The sequence below is a fragment of the Zosterops lateralis genome, assembly GCF_965231275.1.
Source record: "Zosterops lateralis genome assembly, chromosome: 2".
NCBI classification, from domain to species: domain Eukaryota; kingdom Metazoa; phylum Chordata; class Aves; order Passeriformes; family Zosteropidae; genus Zosterops; species Zosterops lateralis.
In genome coordinates, this window is record NC_139763.1 from 13,911,850 (window position 1) to 13,939,782 (window position 27,933).

General features: G+C 40.5%; 1 protein-coding gene across 2 annotated transcripts in view; it reads right to left on the reverse strand.

Moving 5' to 3' along the window:
- The window catches only part of POLA1 (DNA polymerase alpha 1, catalytic subunit), a 184,728-nt gene extending 160,495 nt beyond the window's left edge, over nt 1–24,233 (reverse strand). For both annotated transcript variants that reach the window (XM_083855217.1, XM_083855218.1), the window contains exons 1-18: nt 24,168–24,233; nt 22,686–22,810; nt 21,646–21,742; nt 21,104–21,184; nt 20,226–20,341; nt 19,913–19,975; nt 18,359–18,457; nt 17,288–17,483; nt 16,886–17,063; nt 15,787–15,965; nt 12,205–12,317; nt 11,621–11,737; nt 4,641–4,715; nt 4,268–4,406; nt 3,084–3,241; nt 1,681–1,765; nt 844–905; nt 12–101 (exon numbers count right to left, since the gene is read on the reverse strand). In XM_083855217.1, coding sequence (XP_083711343.1) covers nt 12–101; nt 844–905; nt 1,681–1,765; nt 3,084–3,241; nt 4,268–4,406; nt 4,641–4,715; nt 11,621–11,737; nt 12,205–12,317; nt 15,787–15,965; nt 16,886–17,063; nt 17,288–17,483; nt 18,359–18,457; nt 19,913–19,975; nt 20,226–20,341; nt 21,104–21,184; nt 21,646–21,742; nt 22,686–22,810; nt 24,168–24,198 — 2,004 coding nt within the window. In that variant the 5' untranslated portion in view covers nt 24,199–24,233. The remainder of the gene's footprint in view (nt 1–11; nt 102–843; nt 906–1,680; nt 1,766–3,083; nt 3,242–4,267; nt 4,407–4,640; nt 4,716–11,620; nt 11,738–12,204; nt 12,318–15,786; nt 15,966–16,885; nt 17,064–17,287; nt 17,484–18,358; nt 18,458–19,912; nt 19,976–20,225; nt 20,342–21,103; nt 21,185–21,645; nt 21,743–22,685; nt 22,811–24,167) is intronic.
- Between the last annotated feature and the right edge of the window lie 3,700 nt (nt 24,234–27,933).

Consider the following 27,933-nt stretch of genomic DNA (forward strand, 5'->3'; position numbering starts at 1 on the left):
GAACTACTCACCACAACAACGTCTGGGTCAATTTTGTGAATCTTCGCAAGGAAAAATCCCAGCAGTGTTCTCTCTGTTGCAGCAATTTCTATTTTAGCATTCTACAAGGAGCAAGAGAGTACCTGATTTCAATGACCCAATAAGTTTAGAATGGAAGCCTCTCCTCTCCCCTGCTAGTTACAAGACAATAACAAAGCACCACAAGAGTTCTACTGTTTCCTTCTGTAATGCAAGGATTTTTTTTCTCACTTCCATAGACATTGGAAAGCTTTTCTCAGAGGCTTTTTCCCATTCTGCTTTTGAATGCAGGTGTCTGGTGATATTTTAAGAGCCTTGTAAGAATCAAGCACACCAGGAAAATGCTCCATATGCATCCTTCACTCACAGATTTTAAGATCACACAGAAATAGAGGAAAAACAAAAATAGGTTACTTTATTATTCTGTCAGCTTTCCCACCACCCTTTAGCGGGGACATCTTCTAAATTTTGACAGACTTTACTCTGCAAGAATAGAAGAAACAAATTCTTCCAGTTTACTACGAGTGCAGAGTCAGGTATAATGAAAATTAACCACAGTTTTAGCCTCTTTGCAAAATCTTTCCAACTCTCCTGTCTAACAGCCCATCTGTTTTAAGAGCACAATTAGCAGCAGTACGGAGTCACACAGAGGACACAACCCTTTTCTACAAGCAACACAGAATACCTGGATTTTAAGTTTCAGAATGTAAAACTAACTAAATTAATCATTTCATTCCTTTGACTCTCTTCACCACTAAACAAAAGCACCTTGAAGTTTATATTCTATAAGGTACTGTAATCAGAAGGGTAACAAAATGAAATTACCTTCTTTTTAACGGCTTCTTTGAAGTCATAAGGGAAAATGCAATCACTGGGTTTGGAAACAGCTGCAAAAAAGTGATATTTGTATTTATACACAAGTTCCTGATTGTGCCCCCCCCATAAACACCCATTCACAACAAAGTGAGCTGAGAAAACTGACCTCTAATTCTGAAACACCAACTTTAAGTAAATATTGTCTTTAAGATAACCAAGTAATTACTAAAGCATTAACCAATCTGAATCAGTCATATTCGAGGTTATCATTGGACATTAAAACTGTGGGCCACAGCTCCTGAAGAACTTCCCCTTACAAGCATTCAACACTTCATCACTTCCAGTCAGGGCCTGAATCTCAAAGTTTAGCTGATATTACTTTAATGACACTGCTGCAAGATTTTTTTTCCCCTAAGAAAATTTGTTTATAAATACTTCCATTTAGAAGAGCTGAGCAGAAAAATAACTAAAGTGACAGTAAATAAACTGTCTAAATTATCAAGTAGAGAAAGATGGAGTAAAACCAATAAAAAATATGGGAAACTGTATAGAGTAGGGTTACTTGGCATCATCTCAAACTAAGATTTTTTTTTTTAGTTAAGTCTTGGATAAAAAGTCAGTAACTGGTGAAATTAAAAATGGGGAGAAAAAGCTGTCTAGGAGTTGAAATTTTGTCAGTTGTCTATTTTAGGCCATTATTGCTGTAGTAACAGAAAGAAATAAAGATTTTAAATAAAGAAATTAATATAACCCACACACAACACCAAAAGTCAAAACAGAAAAAAAAAAAAAAACAAAACCCACAGAGTTAATTCTTTTTCTACTCAAACTGTTCCAAGTACATACCACAGAAGTGTGTTTGAAAAGGAGGCTGAGGTGGAGCCTTATCCAAAGGAAACTTCTGGTGAACCAGAGCTGCAAGAGCCACAACCTGTACCAAGGAGATACAGAACACACAACTTCATAAGCACAAAGAAGCATGACTACTATCCATACTCATTTCTTCCATCTTTTTTTTTTTTAAGAGTTTCTCATCTCTTTTCTCTTGTTTCTCCAACAGATCTTTCTTAATAGCTGAAAAGAATAATAGCTTACAAATAGATGAAAACAAGAAAGTTATCAATTGATCTCAAGGAAAATAAAATAATTCTTGCTCCTAAATGATTATAAATTTGAGAGAAAAAATAATTCACTTTGGAAAACTTCTATATTTATCAGTTTTTGTTCTGATTCTGACAGACCCTACAATGTAAAAGATTCCCTATAGAGTGAAGGGGAAGTGTCAGCAGGGCAGAGAAGCCTTGCCTCAGGAAGGGCTGCCCCTAAGCAAGCAGCCAACACTGCCAAGAAGCCAAGAGGTTTTGTGTTTGGAAGCCAGTAGCTGTAATGATGCTTTTGATTGCTTTGCTGGCAGGATGGCCTGGCTCCCCAGACACTGATCAGGAAAATCAAACAGAAAACAAAGCAGAAAGGCTTTAAAGCATCTTCAAGCAGAGTCCTGTTGGTACCCTATGTATGTGCTGCTAGAAGCCACATATTTTGGCCAGAAGCCACATATTTTCCATACTTCTGCTTTAAAAAAAAATAAATTCATCATGAGGAATAATTCTGCTTGAAATATTTGCCAACCTATTAGTCTTAAATTCCATTAGCCAGAAACAACTATTCTATACTATTTGAAAATATTAAATCTCTTCCAACATTAATGAGAGCTATGTTAAAAAAAAGTGCCTAAGTGCACATCGTGGTCTGCAGTCCACAACTGAGACTGGCTGCCTACATCTCTCCTCCTTTCTGAGGAAAGATCTTACAGCAGAATAGTAGGTGCTCTAAGATCAAGACCAAATTTTTAAAATTAGTTTTATTAGCAGAAAAGCCTGGTCACTTAACCCATAACCTATGATTAGCACTAATTAATTAATATTAATTAATAAATAAATTAAAACTAATCCATTAACAACTGTGCTGAGGCAGTCTCATATAGCTCTTATAGCTATGAGGCACAACAGACAAAACAGAAGGCTTGAAAACATACATAGGATCCATTGCCACAGTAAACATTCTCACCAAGCAGGCCCCCTAGCCCAGAGTGAGACCCCAGTAAAAATTTATTTGAAAAGCCCAGGGCAGAAAAGCTTTCCAACAGTAAATACATTTAAACATGTTTTATGAGGCTCTTCCAAGCCTTAGGAAACTTTTAGTATATGCCAAAGAACAAAACCAAATCAAAATGAGAACAGATTAGTTACCTCATTCTGGTGAGTCTTTGGGTTCTGAATGGTCTTCATGCTGAAGGACATGACCACCAGAGGAGGAGGAGGAGAAAGATCTTTAGCCACATTCACCAAGCCAGGCTTCATGACCACAGCCTCCACTTTACACCAGCTGACTGGCTGATTTGAAGGCTCTGAGGAAACAACACAAACCACCTCCATTCCTCTGGGAACCACAGACAAGGCTTCTCTGATGGCATTGCTGCACAGAGCACATCCTTCAAATGTTTTGCTCTGGTGGGATAGTCCAAGACCCACACTAATCCTGCCCAATTTTTGGTAACTCCCTGGGCCCTGACTTCCTGGTCAGGAGCTCTTCAACACCAAATAAGAAAGAGAAGATTTGGATCAAGGTCTGCATAACCCAAAAAATACTCCAGGAAGCTTTACACAGAGTCATCCATACTTTATCAGTTCTGTCAATGACAGCAAGCTGCTGAAGAGGAGAACCCCCTGGTGTCAGCATTCATACAGTCAGTTCTACACTGGAAGTGCCCCAAGGAGACTGCAGTAACAGATGTAGCTTTTGTCCAGTATGATCAACATCCCTATGTTCATTTGAATATGCAGCACACATTGAATAAAGGGCTCTTACCAAGCCAAAATAAAGCAGCATGACCACCTGTAAGTGCTGCACACCACTCATCAGGCAGAATGGATCTAAAACTAAAACAACTCCACACCACAAACTTTTCCAAGTGTCAGGAAAAAAGAAATAAAAATCTAATTCACAAACAAAAAAACCCATCTAGCAGCTATTTGTTCTTAAAAATATGTATTTGCAGAAAAAAAGCCCCAAATCTTAAGTTTTCAAGAACAGAAAGATGAGCCATTTTCAAGTCAATTAAGTTTAGCTCCATATACATGGCATTAGAGTACGCATCAAACAGCAGCTGGTAGGCACTGCACAGTTCCTCCTCACAGGCATTCAAAGTTATAATCTCATCTGTACAGTGCACAGCTTTATATGGATAGTTGTCACTCCAAAAAAGGAAGTATAAGTTACAATTTGTACTCCATAATAAAAATTTAGCCAATAAGTTGCAAGATTAATGTACAAAATGGTAACTCATCCGTACAATTTACATTTCCCCTCCTCCCCAATCTATAATTATATGTGCTTCCTAGTAACCAGGTATTTCACATGCAAACCATCATACGTGGATTTTTTATTTCCAGCCAGCAGGGTCCTTTGATCTTCTGATTCATCAAGAGAAGTTCCAGGCTAGAGGTGTTGGTTCCAAAGACATGTGAGAATGTTTGTCCCTTCAGATCTTGGGGAAGCCGAGGACATTCAGCCTAACAAGGAACAGTACAATTACAGTAATTGAGGAAATCACACTATAGGCTCCACTTAAAAATCAAGACAGTAATGTAAAAACCCACTGAAGTTTAAGTTCTTCATCCACACTGGATACAACAGCCAAGACCACAATGTTCAATGACCATTTTAATACAGAAACTGTTCACATTGTAAACTTAATTAGATAAAAAAAACAAGTCATGGCATTTTATCAGATTAATTATACTCACTGAATATTTAACTTCTAGGTATTCGGATTTTGCTGGTACATCTGGAATCTCAAAAGCGTAGTATTTTTCCACTTTCTATATAAAACAAAGGTATTATATTTTCAGTATCTCCCAACTGAATATTCATTCTGTCCAATAAGAAAGCTAAAGAAAAAAAGGCCAGGCAAAACACGTATTTCAAATATCATAGGCTTGATCATGTATTACCAATTCTGCAACTCACTATAACAGCTGAAGACAATAAGAATATTTTAGTGCCTGTTTTTAATCTCTAGATGTTTTCTTAGCATTAAGAGTTTCTACAGAATTGACTTGCAAATATACTAACCACTACCAAAAAACCCACCTAGTAGTTACACAAATTCAGAAATATTATTTAAATTCACAGGTTTCAGACATGATCATGAGAATTGGTGGCTGCAGATCACTGCAAAATCCCAAAATGGCTGAGATGGAAAGGGATTTCCAGGCACTGGCTGGTCCAGCTGCCTGCTCAGAGCTGGGTCAATCACAGTGGGTTGCTCAGAGCTCTCTCCAGCCAGATATGAATATCCCTAAGCATGGAGACTCCACAGCCTCTCCAGGCAACCTGTGCCAGTGCTTGATCTCCCTTACGGTAAAGCAGCGGTTCATGTTCTGATAAATTTCATGTGTTTCAAATGACATCTGTTGCTCTTGTTCTCCACTGGGCACCAGCAAGAAGTCTGCCAGAGCCATCCTTACTCATACTCATCAAATGTTTATAAATGTTTAAAAGATCTGCACTGCCAATCCCTCACCCTGAACCTTCTCTTCTACAGGCTGAGCAGTCCCAGGTTTCTCAGTCTCTCCTCACATGACAGATGCTCCAGGCTCTGTAATTATCTTTGTGGTCCTATTCTGGATTTGTTCCAGTAGCACACATTATTCCTCACACAGGAGCTCAACTGAGCACAGCACTCCATGGTGCTCACCAGGACTGCGAAGGGGAAAGGACCAACCCTTGACACTCGCTGGTGATGCCCATGGCCACCTTTTCCCCAAGAGTACATGGCTGGCTCTTGTCCAACCTCATGTGCCCCAAGATGAGCAGGTCCTTCCCTCCAAGGCTGCTTTCCAGCCAGTCAGCCACCAATCATCTACTAACGCCTGAGGTTATTCCAGACTTCATACAGGACCATTTCCTTTTTCTAGTATTTGATGGGATTCCTGTAGGTCATAAAATATATCTGGCCTGTCGAAATCCCTCTGACAGCACATGCGTCTGGTGTATCAGCCTCTCCTGCTTTTGTACTGCCTGCAGACTTGCTCTGTGTGTGCTCTATGCAACCATCCAAATCATTATGGATGCTCAGCAGCACTGGATCCAGTACCACCGCTTGGGGTGCATCTCCAGGGACTGGCCTCCACCTGGATTTTGTGCCAGTGACCACAACACTTTGAGGCCACTAGGGCAGCTGGTTTCAGTCCACCCCTCTGCTCTCATCACTAGCCCCCACCTCATCAGCTTGTCTGTGATGATGCAATGGTAGGCAGCATTGACAGCCTTACTAAAGTTAGGATTAACAACAGTCACTGCTCTCCTCTTGTCCACCAAACCAGTCCATCTCTTCCCAGAAGGCTACCAGCTTGGTGAAGCATCATTTTCTCTCTGTGAATCCACACCAAGCACTCCCAAGCACCTTCTGACACTGGCCAGCTCCCTCTGCACACAGGGGTGTATCCCATCAGACGGCATGTGCCTTTATCTGTCCAGTTTGTTTAAACGTGCCCTAACCTGATCCTCCTCCTCTGAGAACAAGTCTTCTATGCTTCAGGCTTTCCTTCTGGTCTCTTGGGCATCAGATTGCTAAAAGCTGGACTAAGCAGTAAAGACCAAGGTGAAGAAGACATGTGATATCACAGCTTATTCCATGACCTCTGTGTCCACATCTCCTGTATACCTGTCAGCACACTTTTCTCCTATCTGCCTGTACCTACAGCAGCCTTTCCTACTTATTTCTCCCTCACCAGACCCAACTCCAGGTGGGATTTGGCTTTCCTTTCTCCACCATGATGTCCCTTCCATTAGTCCATCCTCTAATCCTGACCAGCTCTTTGCCCGCCCTCAGGCAGGGAGGGCTCCCTGCATTCCCATTGCTGATACACAAAACAGCTTCCCCCTTCTTGCTATCCCAGCCTGTCTTAACCACATCCCACATGTCCATGATGATCCCAGCCAGATTGCATCCCTGTAACTGCACACAACTCCTCCCTTTACGCTGCAGGCTTTTGTGTACCAGCAGTTCAGAGAGGAACCCAAGAGGGATGATTTCCCAACCATCTGCCAGCTTTTATCACATGCTTACAGCAGATCATTTCTGTGACACTACTGTATTTTTCACTTTAAGTGACTTAGGTTTTACTAGAAAGTAGTCAAGTTTGTTTATGTATCTCTAACTAAGACAGTTAAAGAAGTCTGAAGTTCCGTACAACTTTATTGAAAATTAAGTATCACTTCTGCTTTCTTCAAGAACAATAACAATTTTCAACAACATACACAAGCTTGTCAGTTTCTAAGAATAGCTGCCTTCATTTTCCAGATTATTACAATATCCTGTGCAACAGTGCTCTGGCACCTGCTGAAATGCCATGCTCTACCGTGTCATATGTGTGTTCTGCCCTGTAGTGCTTTACAAACCATCTGCACCACTGTTACATACTATTGTTATTATATTATGTCCTAACTATGCTAGCACATTATTTTACAAGAATTCCTAGAGGCTTAAATTAAAAATCACATTTCTCACAGGACAACCCATTTTACACAAGACCCATTAACACCACTTTATACACAAGACTCAGCATAATATGCCACTAAAGACAGTTTAATAAGAAAAAGCAAAATCACTATAAATGGGAATAAAATTTACAAATTAACAAAATACAGACACAGTTGGGCAAACTTGAAGTTATTTGGTTTGGGGGTTGGATGGCTGGGGTTTTTCTCCTTAAATTAATAGCATCAGCAATAGTTAGCTCTCTCAGGGTGCTACAAGAAGCAGTTACTTCATGTACTACTGCAGTTGTAAGGCTACAAAGCCTGGGCAGGAGAGGAGAGGGGCCTCTGCTATAAATAAGAAGCAGACAAATCCAGAAATTACTATGGCATCAACAGTTTCATGGACACAGAAGTGTAACATAACTTGATAGAGGAGCACCACTATGAAGCCAGATCAACATTGCAAATTACCATGCAAATGTAGATCTGAACTGCTGAGCCACAGGAGCACCTAACATGAGCAGAGATCAGAGCTGTAACATATTAGATGGCAATGCACTGCTTTTAGCACATATCACTGGTGCTCCCCCTCCTCTTTTTTTAATTAAAAAAAAAAAAAAAACAAACAACAAAAAAAAACCCTCTCAGGCTTCCAACAAGTTCTTGTTGCAAACGCAAGATGAACATAGTATAAAAATAGTCTGCTGTAGTGTTTCATCTGCGTTATTCCACAGAGCTCAGCTCAATTACACCAGCGTCTGGTCATAACTCAGTGAATGAATGCTTGCTGCAGAATAATCTGCCCTTCAAGTGGCCCTTCAGAGAGCAGAAATGAGCAGCAGTGATTAGCTGCTAAGTTCCTAAGTGGAGTAAGGCTGCTTTCAAATTGATTTGTGAAGACTTGCTAACTTGGCAGCAGTGCAACCCATTGAAGCTACAATTAGCAGCAGGTGCAGCAGGAAATGATATGGCTTAAGTGTGTTCAAAGGGACAAAGTTGGGTGCTGGCAAGGCCAAGATGTACAGAGAACAACCTGTCTCAGTGTCTCCACATTATCACAAAAAGGGGTATTCTGAATAAAAGAACTCTGGGTGCATGGCAGGGATGTCAGTAACCCTGATTTCCAGCTAATGATGGAAGAGGAGTGGTTTTCAGTTTCACAGTACTGTGCAAACACTGAGACTTCATGTTACTCTGAATGCATTGCTCACAAGTCTCACCTGAGCAACACAGCCATTAGTTTGTTTGAAATCTTTCAAGACACCAACCCTTGACAACACAGTGCTGAACCACTGGGTGCACATCACAGAGCACGGGAGATCTATTAAAGCACATTAGCTCTTTACCACATAGAGTCACAGCTGGATAAAGATCACTTCTTTGGAGCATCCCTTTAGGTGAATGTCACAAACCATTTCAATTCCAGAGCCCTCACATCCCTATGGACACACAGATGCTAGGGCTGGCTAACAACACATTGTCTCTGGTGGTATGAGTACAAAGAAAAGGAGGTTGATGACTCCTTGTGAAAAACAGACTCAGGTATATAACCAGGCAAATTGGCTTTCCTGGAGGAGGAACAGAAGAAAAGGAGGGCATAGTAATGGAACAACCCCATTACTCCTACAATTATCTTGCAGAGAGCACAAAGCCTCCCTGCTAGATTTGGTGCCACTTGTTCACAGTCAATTTTGTGTAACCTGGAATACCTGAGTTACTGTAATACTATCTTTGAATAACCGTCCAAAGACCCCAGTAACAGCCCTGCTCTACTATCCTGTCTTTTCTCCTACCTCCCATATTACTACTGCCTATACTTTCCTACTGCCTCCAATTCTCACTAAACCCTTCCAGAATGCAGTAACTATCAAAATTAGCAGAAAATTAAACAAGCAAAATAAAGCTGGATAGCTTTTATCCTTTTAATAAAACTCAGTTTACTTAAGAATTCAACGTAACTTGTACTCTTACTGTTCAGAAACAATTCTGATGTTTCTGGTTATTTCAGAACTTCCCAGCCCCAACTACCTTGCCTAATTTATTCATGAATTAAAAATTACAAATTCACTCTTTTGCTAAAACTCTTCTTTAAAGAAGCTCTCTTGCTGCTCATCCCCCTTTAATGTTTCTAGAGAGCAAACAGGTCTTCTCATTATTCTTCACTTTACTAGCTAAAAAAAATTAAAAGCTCTTTCACAGTCATCTCTGGTATAACTGATTCTCCTTTTATCTCATCCTTCTAATTGCCATCTTTTGTACCTGCAGTCACCTGAATTAATCTTTCCTCATGAGGGTGACCAAGTGTTATAATATTTAAGGGAAAAATCTCAAGTGTGTCTTGGTGCTCCCACTTTCCTACTCTTATGTTACATCCAAGGATCCCACATGTACTGTAGCCATATACCCAGACAAGACTGTTGAGTCTTCTGCCCCAAGTTCTGTGTAAGCTCAATAAACATTTCACAGGTTTTACCTTGATTTTTAAGAGCCATCCCTGAATGTTCAACTATATTACTCTATTACCTCATTCACATTATTCTTACTTGGTACACCATGGAAATGGTTGGAGGTTTCCCAAGATTCTGTAAACAGATCTGCATCTTTTTGGAGACCCTTCTCCCTTTTTCCTTTCTAGAGTATAAGTGTTTTCATCCTCTCCTTTAATGAAAAAATATTTTTCTTTGATTTCTCTCCCTCGTTCCTGAAAGGATTTTTGAACAGTGAGCTACCAGCAACTTGTTTTTTATCGTTAAATTTACTCCTTTCAGAGTAAATTTATTACAGATCCCACATGTAATTATATTATAATCAAGTGTACATGAGAAATAACAGAAAACTGAAAAACCTAAATTTACATCAGAGTTTTGAGAGGAAATAAACCAGAGATAAAAAAAAAAAAAGGTTTTACAAAGTACTAATGTCACATCCATTTTTCCTGAACTCTGTAAATAACAGACTAATCTACAAGTTGCTGAAAAAATGTCATGTCTTGCATGACTTTTGCTATTAGAGAAACACTGCTCACATTTTCACTTTAACAACTTAAACTTTCAGAATGACTCTAGCTAGCTTTGGATGACCTCCTGAGAATCTTTCCAACCTGAATTACCACACAAACTGTTTTTATTTTCCCTCATTTACATATTGTTAAATTCCATTCTTCCTGTGTTTTTACTTATCATCTCTCTTGCTGATTAACTATTCAGGAATGAATCCTGTGAAATCACAAGATTGCCAGAATGGAGAAAGTTACAACTAATGAAAATCAGCTTTGCCAGACTAATGACATGTTATTTCACGAAACATAAACTTTTCTGAGCACTTCAGTCAGAACAGATTTTTTCCCCTGACTTAAATGTTTGCCACATTCCCTCATCCAAGCTTCCCACTTCTGCCCTCTCCTGTAAAAGACAAATGTTCTATGTAAGTGGACAATAAAGCTCTGACATTAGCAAACTAATTCAGTCCAAATTTGCAACATTATCAGCAGTATCAGCTCTTTTCCTGCAGACTCATGACAAGTATATTAATTTATGTGCATTCCAGGTTCCATTACAGCAATATTGTGTTTTTCCATTGTCATTTTAAAGATTTGTTGAGCAAACAGAGCACAGCAGAATAACACTTTTAAAACTGTTGCCCATAACTCTAAGCACAGAATCGCTTTCAAGACTGAATGATAGTCCTCACTCGTTACCTCCTGCATAGCCACACTAAGAGAATCCACCCTCTCAACAGCCTGCACTCTAAAAAGATAAATCTCTGAAGGTGAGAAGAAGGATGAGACATGCCAAGAGATAAAGTTCAGTAAGATATCTGGTCAAATGCAAAGACAGTGTAATCCCAGAGTACTGATTTATCTGCTGGACAACACAATGTCTCATTTTAAACTCTGACAGCAAGAGCTGATACTAAGGCTTTAGGTATCAGAACTTCTATCTGTTCTGCATTCTGAAGAACAACTCAGCAAGCCAGTCTGACACTCAACCCAGTTTTAAAGAAGCTAATGAGCGAGTACTTACAAAAGCATTGTTTAAACTTCTGGTGGAACAACCATCACAGATTTACCACTCTTAAAGGAATATAGGTATTTTGGATGGTTTTTACAAGCAGGTATATTTACACATATCAGGAGTTATATTTTGGCACAACCTCCCTCCCTGGACTGTATTTTAACAGCCTTCCCACCTTACAGACCAGAACAAAAGAAAATGACCAAATAGGATGCTTGCAAACAAACCTTGGATTTGAACTTCATGATCTTGTACTTTGGTGAAATGCTGTCATTAAATTCCTTGAAAACACTCATTATAGTTACTGGAGTCTCTGTCTCTTTACCGGTAGATAGGTCCATTTCCTCAAAAACACAAATGAGGTTTTACAAATTAACAAAAATGCCAAAGGACACAACAATAACCTGAATTTTACTTTGCTATTATGAATCATGCATCTCTTTTTAGGAAAAACTAAAATGCAATCAGCCCAGAGTCCCCAAATTTAGAAAAAATTACTTGAAACAGAATGATTAAAAAGCACTAAGTTTTCTAGTAATTCTTCAAGACCACTTTATTTGCTAAGACCATTTTATTTTCTAAGCAGCAAGTCAAAGGGTAAAAATTTGTCTGCAGTTGTTAGGGTCAAGAGAAGTCACAGGGCTCTACTCTGCAGCTTACATTTATTGTGTACACATTGTTTTTAACATTATCACCTACCTCAGACAACACTGGCATCCAATAGCTTCCATAAACACACTGCTAAACTCATAACCTGCCATAAGCAGAATGAAAGGTACTTATGTTTGATGTGCTTAGAAGTCACACTTACTGTTTCACGTGGCAGCAGATAAACAGTTCTCTCAATATTTTTCACTGTCACACAACAGCTGACATAGGTGGTTGCAGATTCAATCCAAACTTTGCCAAACAAAAATACCACACCTAAGGGAGAAGGGCAAAGAATTCAATATGCAATTTTAAAATTAATAATTTCTAATCTTGCTTGAAGCAGCTTATAATATATTCTTGCATTGAAACACAACCATGTCTGTGTTAGGTGCTTGAACAAGAAATCTTTCCGATGTATCAGCACATTCTAAATTGTTTTAAACACCAGCTTTACAAACAGACACCTGTGTCACTCTTCATGTCTCTACCTCCATTGCTATAGTAACACCTGCTATGTAAAATTCAAAATGGCATTACACAGCCAGTCTCCAAATTCTGCTCAGATATTCCACTGCTCCCTATATTAGCTTGATAATCCCTGGAGAGAGGGAGGAAGGAGAGAGATGTCAGTGAAAGCTGAACATTATCAGAATGCCTGCCCTGTCAATCAATTCTCTAACGTGTGTTATCTACAGTTTTTCACTCTTCAGCTAGACCAGTACAATTAACTCCTTTTCCCCACACTTCAGTACCGTGAGATCAAGATTCAATTACCAATAAAACCTGTAAAAACACATTCTGAAGACAACAACTAGAAGCTGAGCAGTTTTCAAGTGACTATTTTTAACAAATGAGGACATCGAAAGGTGCGTGACATTCCCAGGAACCCTGGGTGCCAAGACAGCAGTTGTAACCAAGGGAGACACTCAGAAAGATTATGCAGAGCAGGACTAGTGAAAACTGACTTCAATGTGGACAATGTTGTTACAGTACATGCACATCTCTGAGCCCAGACAACTTGGCAATAGCACAAAATGCTGCAAACTGCTAATCAAATTATGTCAAACTTTAATATAACATGGTACCAAGCCACCCAATGTCACAGTTTCAAATTACAAGCACAAAAAACTTCCTAGTACAACTCAGAAATCTGGCTTCACCAGGTTCCCTTCAAGCTCCAAATAATTTGCAATTTGATTATATGAAGGACACTCCTCCTACAGCATACTACTATTGATGAAAACAGAAGTACCTATGCTGAGACTGTCTCAGAAACAGGGTTTCATGCATACAAGATTTTGGAATCTGCATTTCTCCCTGGCCTGGCAATGCACAAACAAGTCCTTGGTTAAGAGTTATAATTTATCTTTGCCAGGAGATCTATCAGACATAAAGGCACCTTTCTTACTGCATTAGATCAAAGATAAATCAGTGAAGATGCACTAAGATGGATAACAGAGTCAAAGTGACAGACTATGAGAAATCATTTTCTGAGTGCTTGGAATAGATGTGAACAAGACTACTTTTGTCAAGGACAGAGAATGCTGCTGTTTTGAAGATGATGAGAGCAAGGATACAAGTTTCAGCTGCACAAAGTACCTTAAGAAATTTTAATACAGAGGCAATCTTGAAGATCTAGACAGTTTGAATAGAAGTATTGAGAAAGAGCTCCAATTGCAGATCTAAGTGTCAGGGAAGATGAAGTTCTTGTCCCCAGCAATCTTTTACTTTTTTGTTAAGGGATAAAAAAAAACCACCTCAGACAGGTTTGTATCACAAAGAAAGATGAACCTGTGAGAGAGACCACAAAACAGTAGCTGACTGCTTGAACAGCTGGAAATATTAAGAGATGGAGTAGTTAATCTGTCAGAGGAGTACATATAAGCAGGAGAAGTAGAAAGAAGGATACACGAGCCAGTCAAAGATAAAAAAGTAAGAGTAAAAAAGCTGTCTGGATTGCAAAGACAAACTTCTATCAACTCCAGCATGGACAAATAAGTGGTCTTAATAACCAGACTTCACAGACTCAGATTTATTTAGAATGGAAGGAACCTTTTGATATCATCCAGTTGAACACTGACACACACACTACCACCCCCACAGACAGTAAAAGCAGAACTAACTTCCAAGAGTTTTCAGAGACATTTCATGCAAAACCAAAAATAAAATAAAAATAATAAAAAAAATCAACAGAGAGAAATCAGGCCCTATCCCCTGCAAGACTGTGGAAAGAATAAAGAAAAAAAAATGAATAAAGCTTACAAATCAAAGCCTGTGAAAAGAAATATCATGCTACTAAATGAACCAAAAGGTAAGCAAAGTCAAAACACAGGGAAAATCTTTTGCAGAGGGGAAAAAATAAGGGCAGGTTTTATTCATTATTTCTTTAAAATGTTAACAGGATCACAATTCTCAAGTTCTCTGCCTAAGACCATTAAGGGAATTATGAAAAGTAAGCCTCCAAAAAATCATTAAGTTTGAAAAGTGTTATGATTATGCTATAGTATTTACTCTTCAGGCAATGCATTTGACATCACAGCAAATGAGGCATAAACAAAGATCATGAACATGTTAAACAAAAAGCAGTATCAAAATTTTCCCTTCTACATTACTAATTGAAAACAGGTGCAGTCTTTATTATTCAATCCTGAAAAAGTCATAATGAGAAAAGAACACTCCTTGCATGCGAGGAACAGAAATCCTTTCATAATTATGTTCCATTCAGCAATCACTGACTTAAAAGACAAAAAAAAGGAAAAATAACAATAGCGGGTTCTTTAAAAGTAGCAATTTTATATTAGAGCCATTGATTTCATCAAGATATCTGTGATTATTACCACTCCCATCACCAAGCTGTTCAGCCCAGCACAGTCTCATATTTAAGTTTAGCATCCCAACTCACAACAAAAGGTGTTAACAAAGAAATGTATATGACTCAATGCTTACAGCTTCAACCGAAAAAAACCTCCAACAACATGTGAAAGAACCTTCTGGTAAACACACATGAAGCACAAACTAGAAACCCAAGATCCTAAAGCTGCTGATGAAAATGAGGAGATAGATGGGAAGTGCTCAGAACAGATGTGAACACAAATTGTTTTGTCAGAGCTGAGATCAGAATGATGCAATTTGAAGATTATGAGAGCTAGGATTCACACTTCAACTGCACAGAGTATCTCACCCATATTAATTCAAAGACAATCTTAAAGATTTAGATAGTTTGAATTAGGGGATAAGAAATACAAGACAGGCCTTGTATCTTTCAGACCACCTTCCTCCCTTGACAGACATACCTTTCCTTTGTATAAAATCATGCAACTGCTATAGTACAGGCTTTTTATTCATCCAAGTGAATTTTGAGTTACTTTTCCAAAAACAAGAAAGCATACTCAATTGCTGCATCACTGAGCAAGAAATTAACAACTTCAGTTTGCTCCTGGAGTGTACAAAATTTTATGAAGGACAATGGTCACCAACACTGAACAGGGCTAGTAAGTCCCTTTTACTTCCCTACCTCTATACTCGGCCAAGAGATGACATGCTTCTCCCAGTCACAGTGCCCTGCTCTGAGGCAGAGATACAGAAAAACAAGAGATGAACAGAGACACAGGGTAATCTCAGAGCACAGAGACACAGGGTAATTTGGTGTAATTTAGTCAAGTCTGAAAACCCCAGTTTCTAAAAAAGAAAATCTGAACAAAAATTATCAGATTAGCATTTTCTGCCTTTAACTGAACATTACCTGGCTGACTGAACTGATCTTCATAAGCATCCAGCCAATAAAATCTTAAGACTTGATCATCACTTTCTCCCTTCACAAGTGGAAGGAGATTGGGGTCCAGCTGAACTTCTGCTGCTACTAGATCAGCTTCATCCTCATCAATTCTGTCCCAACATGAGAGACCTGGGAGAGAACAACTTCTGCAGGATTTGCAGAAGGATAAAAAAAACAATTAAAATTGTATCTTTGTCATAATTACCATTTTGCTTTTTTCCAGACCTAAATTCTCACACCTTTTGTTTTTCTTTCTACTACCAAGCAACATCCCCAACAGTTGGGTTTCCTCAGGTTTCTTCTGAAAAGAGGGATGGAGTGACCAAGACAGGAACCTACATTTAAGTATGGTTCTTGATACACCTCACACAGGCTTTAAAAATCAGTCACCTGGTATTGGTCAATTCAAGTCTTTACATATCAAATATATCCATCCATATATACAAGTTGTTTAGTGGGAACAATAGATTATTTCAACAAAACTACCTTTTCAGTCATTAGATTTTTAGGTCTTTTTCATCATTCAATTATTTTACAGTTTGAAATATTTTGTTATGGAAACATATAATTCAAGATTTTCCAAACAATTAAAAAACAAACAAACAAAAAAACAACACCAACCCAAAACCAGAGAAAAGCCCTGCTTTTTTCCTATTTCTAAAGACATAGCTGTTCATCATTACTTTCAGCAACAAAACTTCTACCTACATCTATTATGAAATACTTTCAGATTAACCTAGAATAAGTATTGTTAGAAATTCCTTGGTTTTGCTTACTGACATCACAGTTCACTATTCAATAGCTACATTGAGCCACCTCAGTGTGCTGAAATACATGTCACATGCTAGATCCCAAAAACATATAATATTTTTCAATTAAGTAGCTATCAGCACATTACTATTCTTAATGTAACTATGAAAAAAAAAGCATTGTATTGCATTATTACCATTCTGATATATCACAATTATCCCTTGGGCAAAGACAAATATGAAGCTAAATGTAAGGTTTATGGAAATCGAGAGCCTTCTTAGTGGAAGCAAAAAAGAGAAGAAAAAGAGATTCTTACAAGATAGATGTCTCTTTCTTCTCTGATTCCAGCTGCTCTGCCTCTTTCTTCTCGATTTCATTGTCCCTTTTCAAGCTTTCAGCTGTCTCAGGTATAGTTTCCACATGCTCTGCTTCCATAGGTTCATCAAAGTCCTCCTCATCAAAATCCATCATTCCCTGATCATCATCTGGAAGTGCTGCAGGTAGAACTAAAGGCTTGAATCATGAAAATGGCACGCTGCATTCTACAGCAGCATGCAGAGATAGCACACTATAAGCATGATCATAATAAACAGTATTAAGAGAGCTTAAATGTGATACTTTGTTTCTATCTAAGCTAGTATAATTTAACAAGTGTTTTAACACTATTACATCATATTGAAAGAGTTTCCAGAATTGGATTTTGATTTACTCTTGATACCTTTAGTAGCTTTCTCTCCTCCTGCCTTCACTATCCCCTCATTTTCTGTAGGTTTTTGCACGTGCTTGGTGTCCTCATTTTCAGAGACACTGACAGATTGTGCTGTGTGATTGGGATGTTTAGGATGAGCTGAAGCTGAAGGAAGAGCTTCCTTTCTGACATGAGCAGGAGCTTTCTTTGATACAGGGGTGATTACCTGAAAAACATTTCCAGCATGAGTTAAAAATAATCTTGTAAGAGCAAAGAAGAAAAAACAAACAAAATCTCTCACTTGCTATTTGCAGATCTAGTAACCAGGGCTAGAGGCAAAGTTCCACATATTTTTGACCATGATCCTCTCTTACTACACTTCCCTTTTTGGGGTTTTTTTTTTTTCCAATTGCTTCTAGTTTTGAACACAACTGTTAAGGTAAGTGGCACTGGTGATTATTTTCAGTGTAAGAGTTGATGCCACACAAGGTTTCACAAATCAGATGTATCTACACTACTCCATTTTTCTTCTACAAATCATTACCAACTATGTCATTGTATTTCCAGCTATAAAGTCCCTTCCATTTACCAGAACTCCTAACAAAATGCTAGCCTTCCATCCTTAGCAGCCCATCCTCCTTTCACTCCAAAATCTTCCACTAGGGCAAACTTCTATCCATAGCTTCAGTTTTCCATTTGTTTTCCATTTCTGCAAATGATTGGTTTCTTATCCTTTTCCACACTCCTGCTTATTTCACCTCCCATCCTTCCATCCTTGCCACAAGGGTGTTTTCTACTCCTTGGAAAAGAGACAGAGCAAAGGCTCACCCTCATGTGATGCACCAAACATTGTAACAGCAGTTTCACATGTCAAATGTAACAGGTACAAACTCCTACTACCCTAGAGATACAAAACTAACTGTACTGTTTATGTGTTCCCATGAAAGGCAATGTGGAAAAAAGCACAAATTATGCTGTAACACTGCTAGGGAAGCTAAGGAGAAAAAGTTAATTTCCAGGAGGAGAAATAAAAGTAAAAAGTATTCAACAAAAACACAGGTTAGTGCTTATTAATGAGAACATTTTTCTTTTTCCCTTTACCTTAGAAGTTTGGGACTGCACAGAGAAAGGATTGAGTGGTACTCCAGCAGATCTTTTCCTTTTCAGCATTATAATTGGTGGTGGACTTAGCTGAACCGTCTGGATATTGAAAGAACAGAGAAAGTGACAAAAGGAAGAGTTGTTTAGTGTTTCCCTTTGCCTTGGTTAGTAATTTCCATCAAGTAGAAAGAGGTACACCAATATTTTTGGCTGATAAAGAGAACACCTCCTGATACGAAACTCCATAAAACAATATTACCTGAGCAATCAGCCCATTAAGACATACACTAGATTTTCGGGCGGAGGGAACAATCTGAAAAAAACTGTCATCAATAAGTGAAACAGTTTTCAAACAGTGGGAATTTCAATAGCTAACCATGCCTCTGTTGTACAAGTATTAGAATGACTTGTGCTGTTTTTCATGTTTTCATGTTTTTCAATGTCTGTTGAAGCAGTAGTATTGAACATACATGCCTCATGAAAGGCAGAAGTGCTCTTTCAGCACTGTTCCGCTAGAGGAAAACACATTTTAACTTATTTACATGTACAGATATTTTTTACTTAACCTTATCAACAGCTAATAACAAGAGAAATTTTACAAAACAAACAATAAAACAAAAAATATCAGTAGCTAACTAGTATTTAAGTAAATAGAAGCCATAGTGTGATTATTAACATTATTTTCCCTAATCCATGTTCTACAAATTTGACAGCATTAAAATGCATTTCTTTAATAATACTGGAGGAGGGGAGGCAGCAGGGGGGGGTTATAGTCATGGCAAGTTTAATAGCCTCAATCAGATGTCATAGGGAGGAGCAAAATAATAAGAGGACAAAACTAAGAGAATAACTTTACATTGGGACATCCTATACCCTTTACTGCACTGAAAAAACATGTTAAGCTTATCATAGTTCAACATAGTCCAACTCAGTATCTCACCACTCACTCCAGCAGTTTCAACATTTACACGCGAGCAATCCTTTTGGTTTTAAGAAATCTGGCTAAAAGGGCATTAGGTATTTGAGACAGTCCAACCCTGTCACAGCAGCCATCCTGCACTCCTGCCTCCAGGGGAGTGTTAACCTGGCTCTCTGTAGCAAATCCTGGAAAGCACGAGGCAGGCAGAGGTTACATCACCTGCTGAAACACTCCTGCTCCCTCAGCTCCTCCCAGAACCCACACAGGTCAGACAGAGACGTCCTACAGTTCCCTGGCTGAGGTGTGACAGATACACAGCACACAATTCAGAGGCAACCAAGTCCTCTTTCACTCCACAGTGACTAAAACCTTGTCTTTAAAACCTGCCTTAGCATAGGCTCCACATCATCTTAATATAAACCATCTGTAATCAGGTCATAGAGGTACTGCCTTATCAAGCAATGCAGTCATGCAACATCCACACAGTGGAGACAACAGGCAGACAGCACACACACATGGGAATGTATCAATGTGCTATGGATGAAATCAGTCTTAGATTATATATTTTCCTGGTATGTTCCATGACAAATTAATGGATTAAGGTTGTTTCCAACAGATTTTATTAACATACTTACTTCAGCACTAATATCTTGAAGAATATCCCCAAGTAAATCATCCTTGGACAGGTCCACAGTTTTCTGTAAGGTAAGATTAGCCAAACAGTTCTCAGTTATATGTGCAAACCCAATCAGGAGAACAGCAGTAAATGACTAGAGGATTTCCACAAAACACACACAATGCTTTCAGAAACGCTCCATGCACAAGAGATTATAACAGAAGTTTGTCTCGCTAGACACAAAAAACTAAAATGAGCCTTTAGTTTACTCCACTCCCCCTAAAACCGTGAACAAGTCAGAAATATTTAAATTCAAAAATGTAGAAACTTACATCTGTGTTTTTCTTCCCAGCACTGGCCATAAACATAGACTTAATGGTGTTTGGCTTTGACACCACAGATTTTTTCACGTTCTTCTTATCAATTGTAGATGTTTTGCCACCTTTTCCTACCAAAACAAAAAAAATAAACAATGTGAATTTTATGTAAGAAAAGTTCAATATTTACAGGTCCAGTTATCAGCAAGGATAGATATCCAAGACAGTTTACTTCTTCTACCTTTACACTTCTGGCTGAAACAAAGGCTAGTCATCTTTCAGCTTTGTAGCAGCTGTCATGCACACGAAAAATGAAAGACCCTCTCATCACCCTGTCTTTCCTAGTCATGTCAGAGATGCCTTTTGCAGACTCCAGAAAAAGGACAAAGACACTTTACATGGAAGCATCTCCAGGGGAAAAAACATGAGTGTCCAGGAGTTTGGCACTAGGCTTGCACTCTCAGCATCAGACTCAGTTTCTCAGTTTGCCACCAGATTCCATTAAAAAGTTGGGAAAATCATATGATCCTAGAGTTTTACAAATATGCAAGTATTTTCATGGTCAAGAGATACACATCTTTCAGGCACTGGCTTTGAAACCAAGGCTCCTCCCAGATGCATTTGCTCTAGAAAGGAATCCCCATTCCACAGAAGGCTGGGAGCAGCAGTGCCCCAGTCGTGCTGAAGCAGTTCACAGTGATGTCACCTCAGTTTGTCACCCTCCATCCTCTGCAGCACCAGGGCTGAACAAAATCCACAGGCACAGAATGACAGAGCTCCAAGTAATCTGTCATTTGGCCATATTTACCACATATACTGATCACAGGAAGTTGCCCATTCTGGGTACCTTTTAAAAGACCCTGGCAGACATTCAGCAGTCACACACAAGTCACCTTTCTTATTGGAGCTAAGAGCATCATCATCCAGATCTTCATCAAAGATTTCCCTTCCATCTTCTATATAACCTGTCCCATCTGTAGAAAAAAATTTAAAAATTGCAGTTTAAATTCTGTCTTCTGATATTCCTGATTTTTTTACATATTTACTTTTCTCCCTTTAATATAGAGCGAAAGTTACAAAAGCAAGTATTAAAAACTACATTGCTCTCAGCTGTATCTTCTATTAGACTAAATAAACTCTGACATGTTTAATTAGAAATTATCAATAACAGTACCTTTTTTGGTACTGTTGTAACACTGATAACTAGAAATAAAATTTCAAGAACAGGTCTTCACAGAAAAATATTTTCATTAACAAACTACTATGAGAACAATGCAAAGATTAATTTCCATTAAAAGACTGCCTTTCTCTTGCCTCCGAAAACAAATTTTAAGAATGTACTAACAATAACTTACCTCAGAGCATGAGCATTATGAAGCTTAATTGAGTTATAACACAAGAACCAAAATAACTCTCCAAATTAATTTTAACTTACCATCATCAACAATCCAGTCATCATCCTGACGGTCTCTGACCATCCTGGAGTATTCATCCTCATCTATTTCATCATAAACACCGGTGAACTCCTCAACCTACAGTTAAAATATACTGAGGATTAACAGCTTCCATACCACCAATCTGCAGATCATCAGTTAGAATATAAAAGTTCTCAAGAATGCATGTAGGGTTCCTACAGTGCTACAGTGTTCACAACTAGTAAGCAACGTTATTAAGGGGTTTTTTTGGCAGTGATAAAAGACAAGTTATCCATTTTTAAAATTATCACAATATACTGAAACTCAAAATCTACTGAAGCACTGGCAGAGATTTCATTTGAAAATTACTTGCTTTATTGCTCATTTCATATTACCAAAAAAATCTTTAAACAATAGAAAACCTAACAGTGGAGACTTCTGGCCTTGGTTCTACTCTCAAACACCAATCTGAGCTCAGTGAAAAGGAAAGGGATTTGATGTACCCAAGCACAGTGTTCAGAGAAAATTTGCATGTTAATGATCTACGGACTTCTGGTTTCTTTACATTTATTCACCTCAAAGAGGAAGTCACTTCCTGTTGGCATCACCATTGGACAATGTTACAGTATCAATCTTACACTGCCAAATTTCTGTTCCACCACTTAAATTTTGGTCTCTTTGTGAAAACACAGCGTATCAATATTAATGGATTTCAGTCATGTAATGCTCTGAAACTAAAGTTTAAAATCATTTGAGATTTTAAAAAAAAGTACTTCCTATCATAACATTAATTATGTGATTTTAAAAATTGGTTCTACCCTGTGGCATAGTTCTCATGCAATAGCAAGCATGTTTGACTTCCAGTTAAAAAAACCTGGGTTAGTTTTGAAAACAGAAAGAAACAAATAAATTGTATTAGAAATCAGAAAATTATATTCAGAAAAACATACACAAAAGCTGATCTGAAAGGCTTACTTTGTTTCCCATAGATTTCACTACAAATGGTGATTAAGCTTCTCAGCTCACATTCACTTTTAATTAAGAAGAAAAGATTTTTCACCTCATATTTTAATTTTTCACCAGCTTTGGCTTTTTTCAGACGTTCAAGTGCTTCTTGCTGACCTCTTCTATTCTTCCTCTCACGCCTTGAACGGGATGCTGCAAAACTTCCAGACTCACTCATAGCTGTAATCAATTAAAAACAAGAGAAATTAGTTTAAAAGATGAGCTGTTAGCTTTGGTACTTAAGTGCTCAGTGATGCATTAATAGATGACTACAGTTTTTCTTTAAACCAAAACCTACTTGGCTAAAAGCAGAGTCTCAGATGGCTCTTCCTAAGGCAGTTCTGGAAGGATACTGAAGGCATGGCCTGACAGGGAGCTCCACAGCCCTCCCGTGCCAGCTCACATTCAGTGTGAAGCTACCACCGAGATTCCCAAAGCACCTCTCAAACCCCATCAGCCTTTCCCTGTAAGAGATCCCCGCCACCCCTTCCCTGGGAATTTTCAGTTCCTTTTATTTTGCATGTCTCCATGACAACTCAGGAACACCAGACCCAGAGAAGGCCTACACTCTCACAAAGCAGTGATGGTTTTAGGCGGCTTCACAACGCTCGAGTGTGACCGGATTGAGACAAGCCAGTGATCCGTTCACAGCTGACACCCCTTCCCCTTCCAAGTGCTCTTCCCAGAAAGATGCTTTCTACTTCTCCTGACCTTTTGATTTTCTCTTAATTTGGGGAAGGAACACTTATCTGACCACACGGAACAAATGCACCCAATCCAACTCCTAAAAGCAAACAAACAGCCCAGGGATAATGCTGGAGGTTCAGTGTGAGGAGCTGAATACCCCGCGCAGGCAGAGGAGACCCGAGGCTCTCAGGGTGGCCAGAGGAGCGGGGCAGTCCCCTCCTGGGAGCAGCAGCACATCAACCTGTGACCAGAGCTGCACCTCGGCAGCGCAGCCGGGAGAAGTCCGGATTCGTATTGCCAAGGGCTGGGGTAAAAGGGACATTTACACCGCCGGCTGCCCCACGGGGGAGAGCTGCAAAGACAGATCGCTTCGGGCGCGTTTATCTCCCGTCAGTCCTTCGCCTTTACTGCACGCCAGCGGCTCAGGCAAGGCGCTCCTCCGGGACAGGCGCGTCTGCAGCCCCGGCCGGGACCACCCGGGCCCGCCGCTGCCCCGGCGCTGAGGGGGCTCCCGGCGTGACGCGACCCGGGACAGCCACCCCACCCTGCGGGGCCCCACCGCCGGCGCGGGGCCGTGCGGCCCGAGCCCTCCCCGCGGGCGGATCCCCCGTTCTGGGCCGGCCCGCGGAGGGTCCCGGTCCCGGTCCCAGTGCTGGCGCGGCCCCGCCGAGGCCCTGCGGGGCTCCCCCACCGCCCGCCGCGCACGCGCGCTCCCGCACCCGCCGGCGCCGCTGCCCGGTCGCCCCCCGCCTGACAGCGAAACGCCGGAGCCCGCGCGGGACGGGGACGGGCGGGGGGACAAGGACAAGGACGAGGACAAGGACAGGGCCCCGCCGCCCCCCGGTCTCACCGTCCCGGCCCCCGGCGCCGCTCTCGGCCATGGCGCTCGCGCCAAAGGCGCCCGAAAGTGGCGCGAGACGGGAGCCCCGCGCGCCGCCGCCGGGGCCGCGTCCAATCAGCGGGCGCGGGGGCGGGGCCGCCCCGGGCGCGGAGGGAGCGCGGCCCGCGGGAAGGGCCCGGCCCCGTTCCCGGCCCTGTTCCCGTCCCGCCCCCGCGGGGCCCGCAGCGAGAGCGGGGCCGGAGCCGGGCGGAGCCGCTTCCTGACACGGGCCTGCGCCGCCGCGCCGCGCCTGGGCCGGGCTGGGCCGGGCCGGGCCCGCCGCCGCGGCCGCGGCTGTGCGGCGTTCTGTGGCGGCAGGGCCCGCGAGTTCCGCGTGACGGATCTGAGCAGGGCTCCCTCTGCTGCAGGGGCCCGTACGGGTCCGGTGCCGCAGTTAGGGCAAAGCCATGTTTAAATGCCTTGTCATAAATATATCGCGTCTAAATGTCATGTATAAAATACATCTCCTGAGCTGGCGGGAGGCGGTGGTTGATGCCAGTGGGGTAAAGGCTGGAGCGTGAGGGTGAAGGATCACCTGCAATGCGTTCTCAGGGAGAAACGGGGTTTTCCTGCACGTTTCCATCGACCTGTAACCCCTGGAGGTCGAGTAGTGATCATGACAAAACTAACATATATAGGACCTATGGTATTTTTGCATATGTAAGGTAGGTATGATGCTCTACCACAAGTTTCAGGAACTTCACTAAATGACTCCCTGGAGTCTTTCAGAGGCAGGTAAGCTGGCCAGCTTAGTGACAAAATACATTTTATATATATATATATATATATATATATATATATATATATGCATGTATATTTTTATATAAATATATTTCATATCGTTACAATTATTGTAATATTATATAAACACATTTAGTTCCTAATATACATCTATTTTTTAAAAAGTAGATTCAGACTGGATTTCTGATATCTCAACAGGCCAAGTGTGTAGAAGGCTCTAGAAAAGACCCACTAGACTTTTGTCCTTTGCATACCTCTGACTTGGTCAGGGTGGGGAGGTGGGGCGTGTTCTCTTCATTTTGATGCTACAGAGATACCTTCACTCAAATGTGTCAAGAGTACTTACACGACAGCCTTCAGCTGAGGAGAAGGACTATGTCCAGAAAATTACATATTTCAGTTTCAAGCATAGATGGGAAAAGTTTTAAAAGCTTCAGTTTAGACAACTGAAGCCCATCAAGTCCTCTCTTCTAAAAAGATTCAGATCTCTGTGTGTGTGCGTTCAGAAACCCAGGGAAACTGATGGGATTTGAGCTGTTTCTCCACAGATTAACCTCGATATTTTGTCCAAACACATTAGTGCTGGCCAGTCATTACTCAAAAACCTACCACCATCATTTGTAGAATTTTGTTGAGAATCATTTACTGCTCGTGAGAATATGCAGGCACTGACTCCAGGTTCTTGCAAAGGCAAGTGGCACCACAGGGCTCTCTCCTTAGGGCTGATATGCTGTTGCAGAAATGTGAACTCATATTATTTGGTCTGAATATACTGATTGTTTTCAACCATCTCAAGGAGAGATTTTATATGGTTCTGAAAATTAAAATTAGTTTCCTTCCTTCTCCACCAGGACTCCTTTGCATTGGTAAGAGAGAAATAAAAAACCTCCCAATCCTCCAAACTTACATACCCAGGTGCTAGTACATCATTATCCCACTGCTGGACCTCATCTTATGTGGAAGCAGAAGAATGACTCGGCCACCTGTGGCAGCTCCCTGGTGCCGAAAGAGGCTGGACACTGACAGTGCCCATTGCCAGGGAGAATGAGACCCCCCTCAGCAGTACCTGGTTAATAGGCCAGCTTAGCTGTAGCAAACTGCATCCTTGGAAACACTGACAGCCACAGGAAGAAAGGCTCTCTGATCTGCTGTCCTGGTTTCCACTGCAATCGAGTTCATTGTCTTCCTAGTAACTGGTCCAGGGCTGTGTTTTGGAATCTGGAAATAATAACGCTGATAAATACACTGATGTTTTGGTTGTTGCTGGGCAGTGTTTACACTAAGTCAAGGGCTTTTCAGCTTCTCACCCCATCCTGCCAGCAAGGAGGCTGCAGGGCACCAGGAGCTGGGAGGGGCCACAGCCAAGACAGCTGACCCCAGCTGATATTCCATACCATAAGATGTTGTGCCCAGTATATAAACTGGGGGAGAACTGGCCAGAGGCCACTGCTCAGGAACTGCCTGAGCATGAGTCAGTGTGTGATGAGCAATTGCACTGTGCATCACTTACTCTGTATATTCTAATTATTATTGTTCTTCTTTTCTCTTCCTTTTTTCTCCTATTAAAGTTTTTGTCTCAACCCCCATATTTTACTCTGGGTTTTTCCCCCAATTCTCTCCCACATCCCACTCAGGGGGCAGGTGGGAGAGTGAATGAGTGAGTGACTGTGTGCTATTTAGCTGCCTGCCAGGTTAACCAACAACACCTACACACAGCCTCTCCTTCACAGGAGTGTGATACTGTTTGCTTTACTTCTTTTTTTAAACACATGCAAAAAACAAGATCACATCACCGAGAATGATGTGGGATTCAAAATCAGAAGTTACTCAAATTTTAAGCTACAATACATAAACATTTATAAAAGAACAATATCTCTAAATTCTTCAGTTTGAATAAAAATAGAATGCCATTGCATTTCACAAATACCTAGCCTTCACGTGCTTGGCTTTTTCAATTGGCTGGATTTAAATGCTTTTGATTAAAATTAAACAATACTCTTTGTCAGCTATCATGTGAACAGTGGCATGTTTGTCATTCAGGTGATGCCACGATTTGAGCCGGTACACAGTGATACAGTTAGTTTTCCAAACGGAAGTTGTTGCCATAGCTCCACTGTGGGACAGCGCAGATCAAACAAAAGACTTTTTCATGGATGCTAGTTCAATCCTGACATTCATCTCTGGCCATAACAAGAATGCATCTGTTTCCCACAGCACAGCATAACAAGCATATTTAAATGCTGCGGGGAGGGGGGGGGGGGAAGTAAAAGGTGGGAGGAGCAAGGGATAGGCTTTGCTTTGGGAAAGAAAAATAACCCAGCAAGATTTGGGACTTTCTCTGCTAAAGGCTTTATCACAGCAGATTGCTTTGAGCTGATCTTTAACCTCCCTTTGGACAACCATACAAGAACAACTTGGCATGACCTTTGCTCAATTGTCTGTTAAGAACAAGAAGTGGGAATTCTGGTGTTTCAGAGCCAACAAGATTCCCTCGAGGCAAGTGTGATAGCTGCAGAGAAAAGTGCAAGACAAGCATAGTAACGAAGATGGTAGGCAGCAAAAATCACAGTATGGAAGAAGCAGCTCAGGAAACTCAGGAAACTCACAGATTTCAACACAAGGTGAAAAGATGTATTTTTTGTTTTGTTTTCTCCAAGCTGTAATTTAAATATGCAAGTTATTAATAGTAAATACTGTAAACTCATTGCAAGTGTTCCAAGGTAATATAAACAGTAGTTTACATTAGCATAGGAAAGTACAAATGGAGTATAGTATCAAAACTAAGTTAAATGGACAAAATAATTACTGTATTGAGGATTATTTTTCTCTTCTTTTTAATGACTAGAGTGTGCCTGATCTGCTGCAAAAACAGTAGGACAAAAAGTTAAGACTCTCAGATTCAGATCTTAATTACACATTAAGCTTATGGTAGGCAATGCTTTTGATGATGGAAAAAATATGTTAAAACTAGGAGTGGTGGTATAAAAACAATACC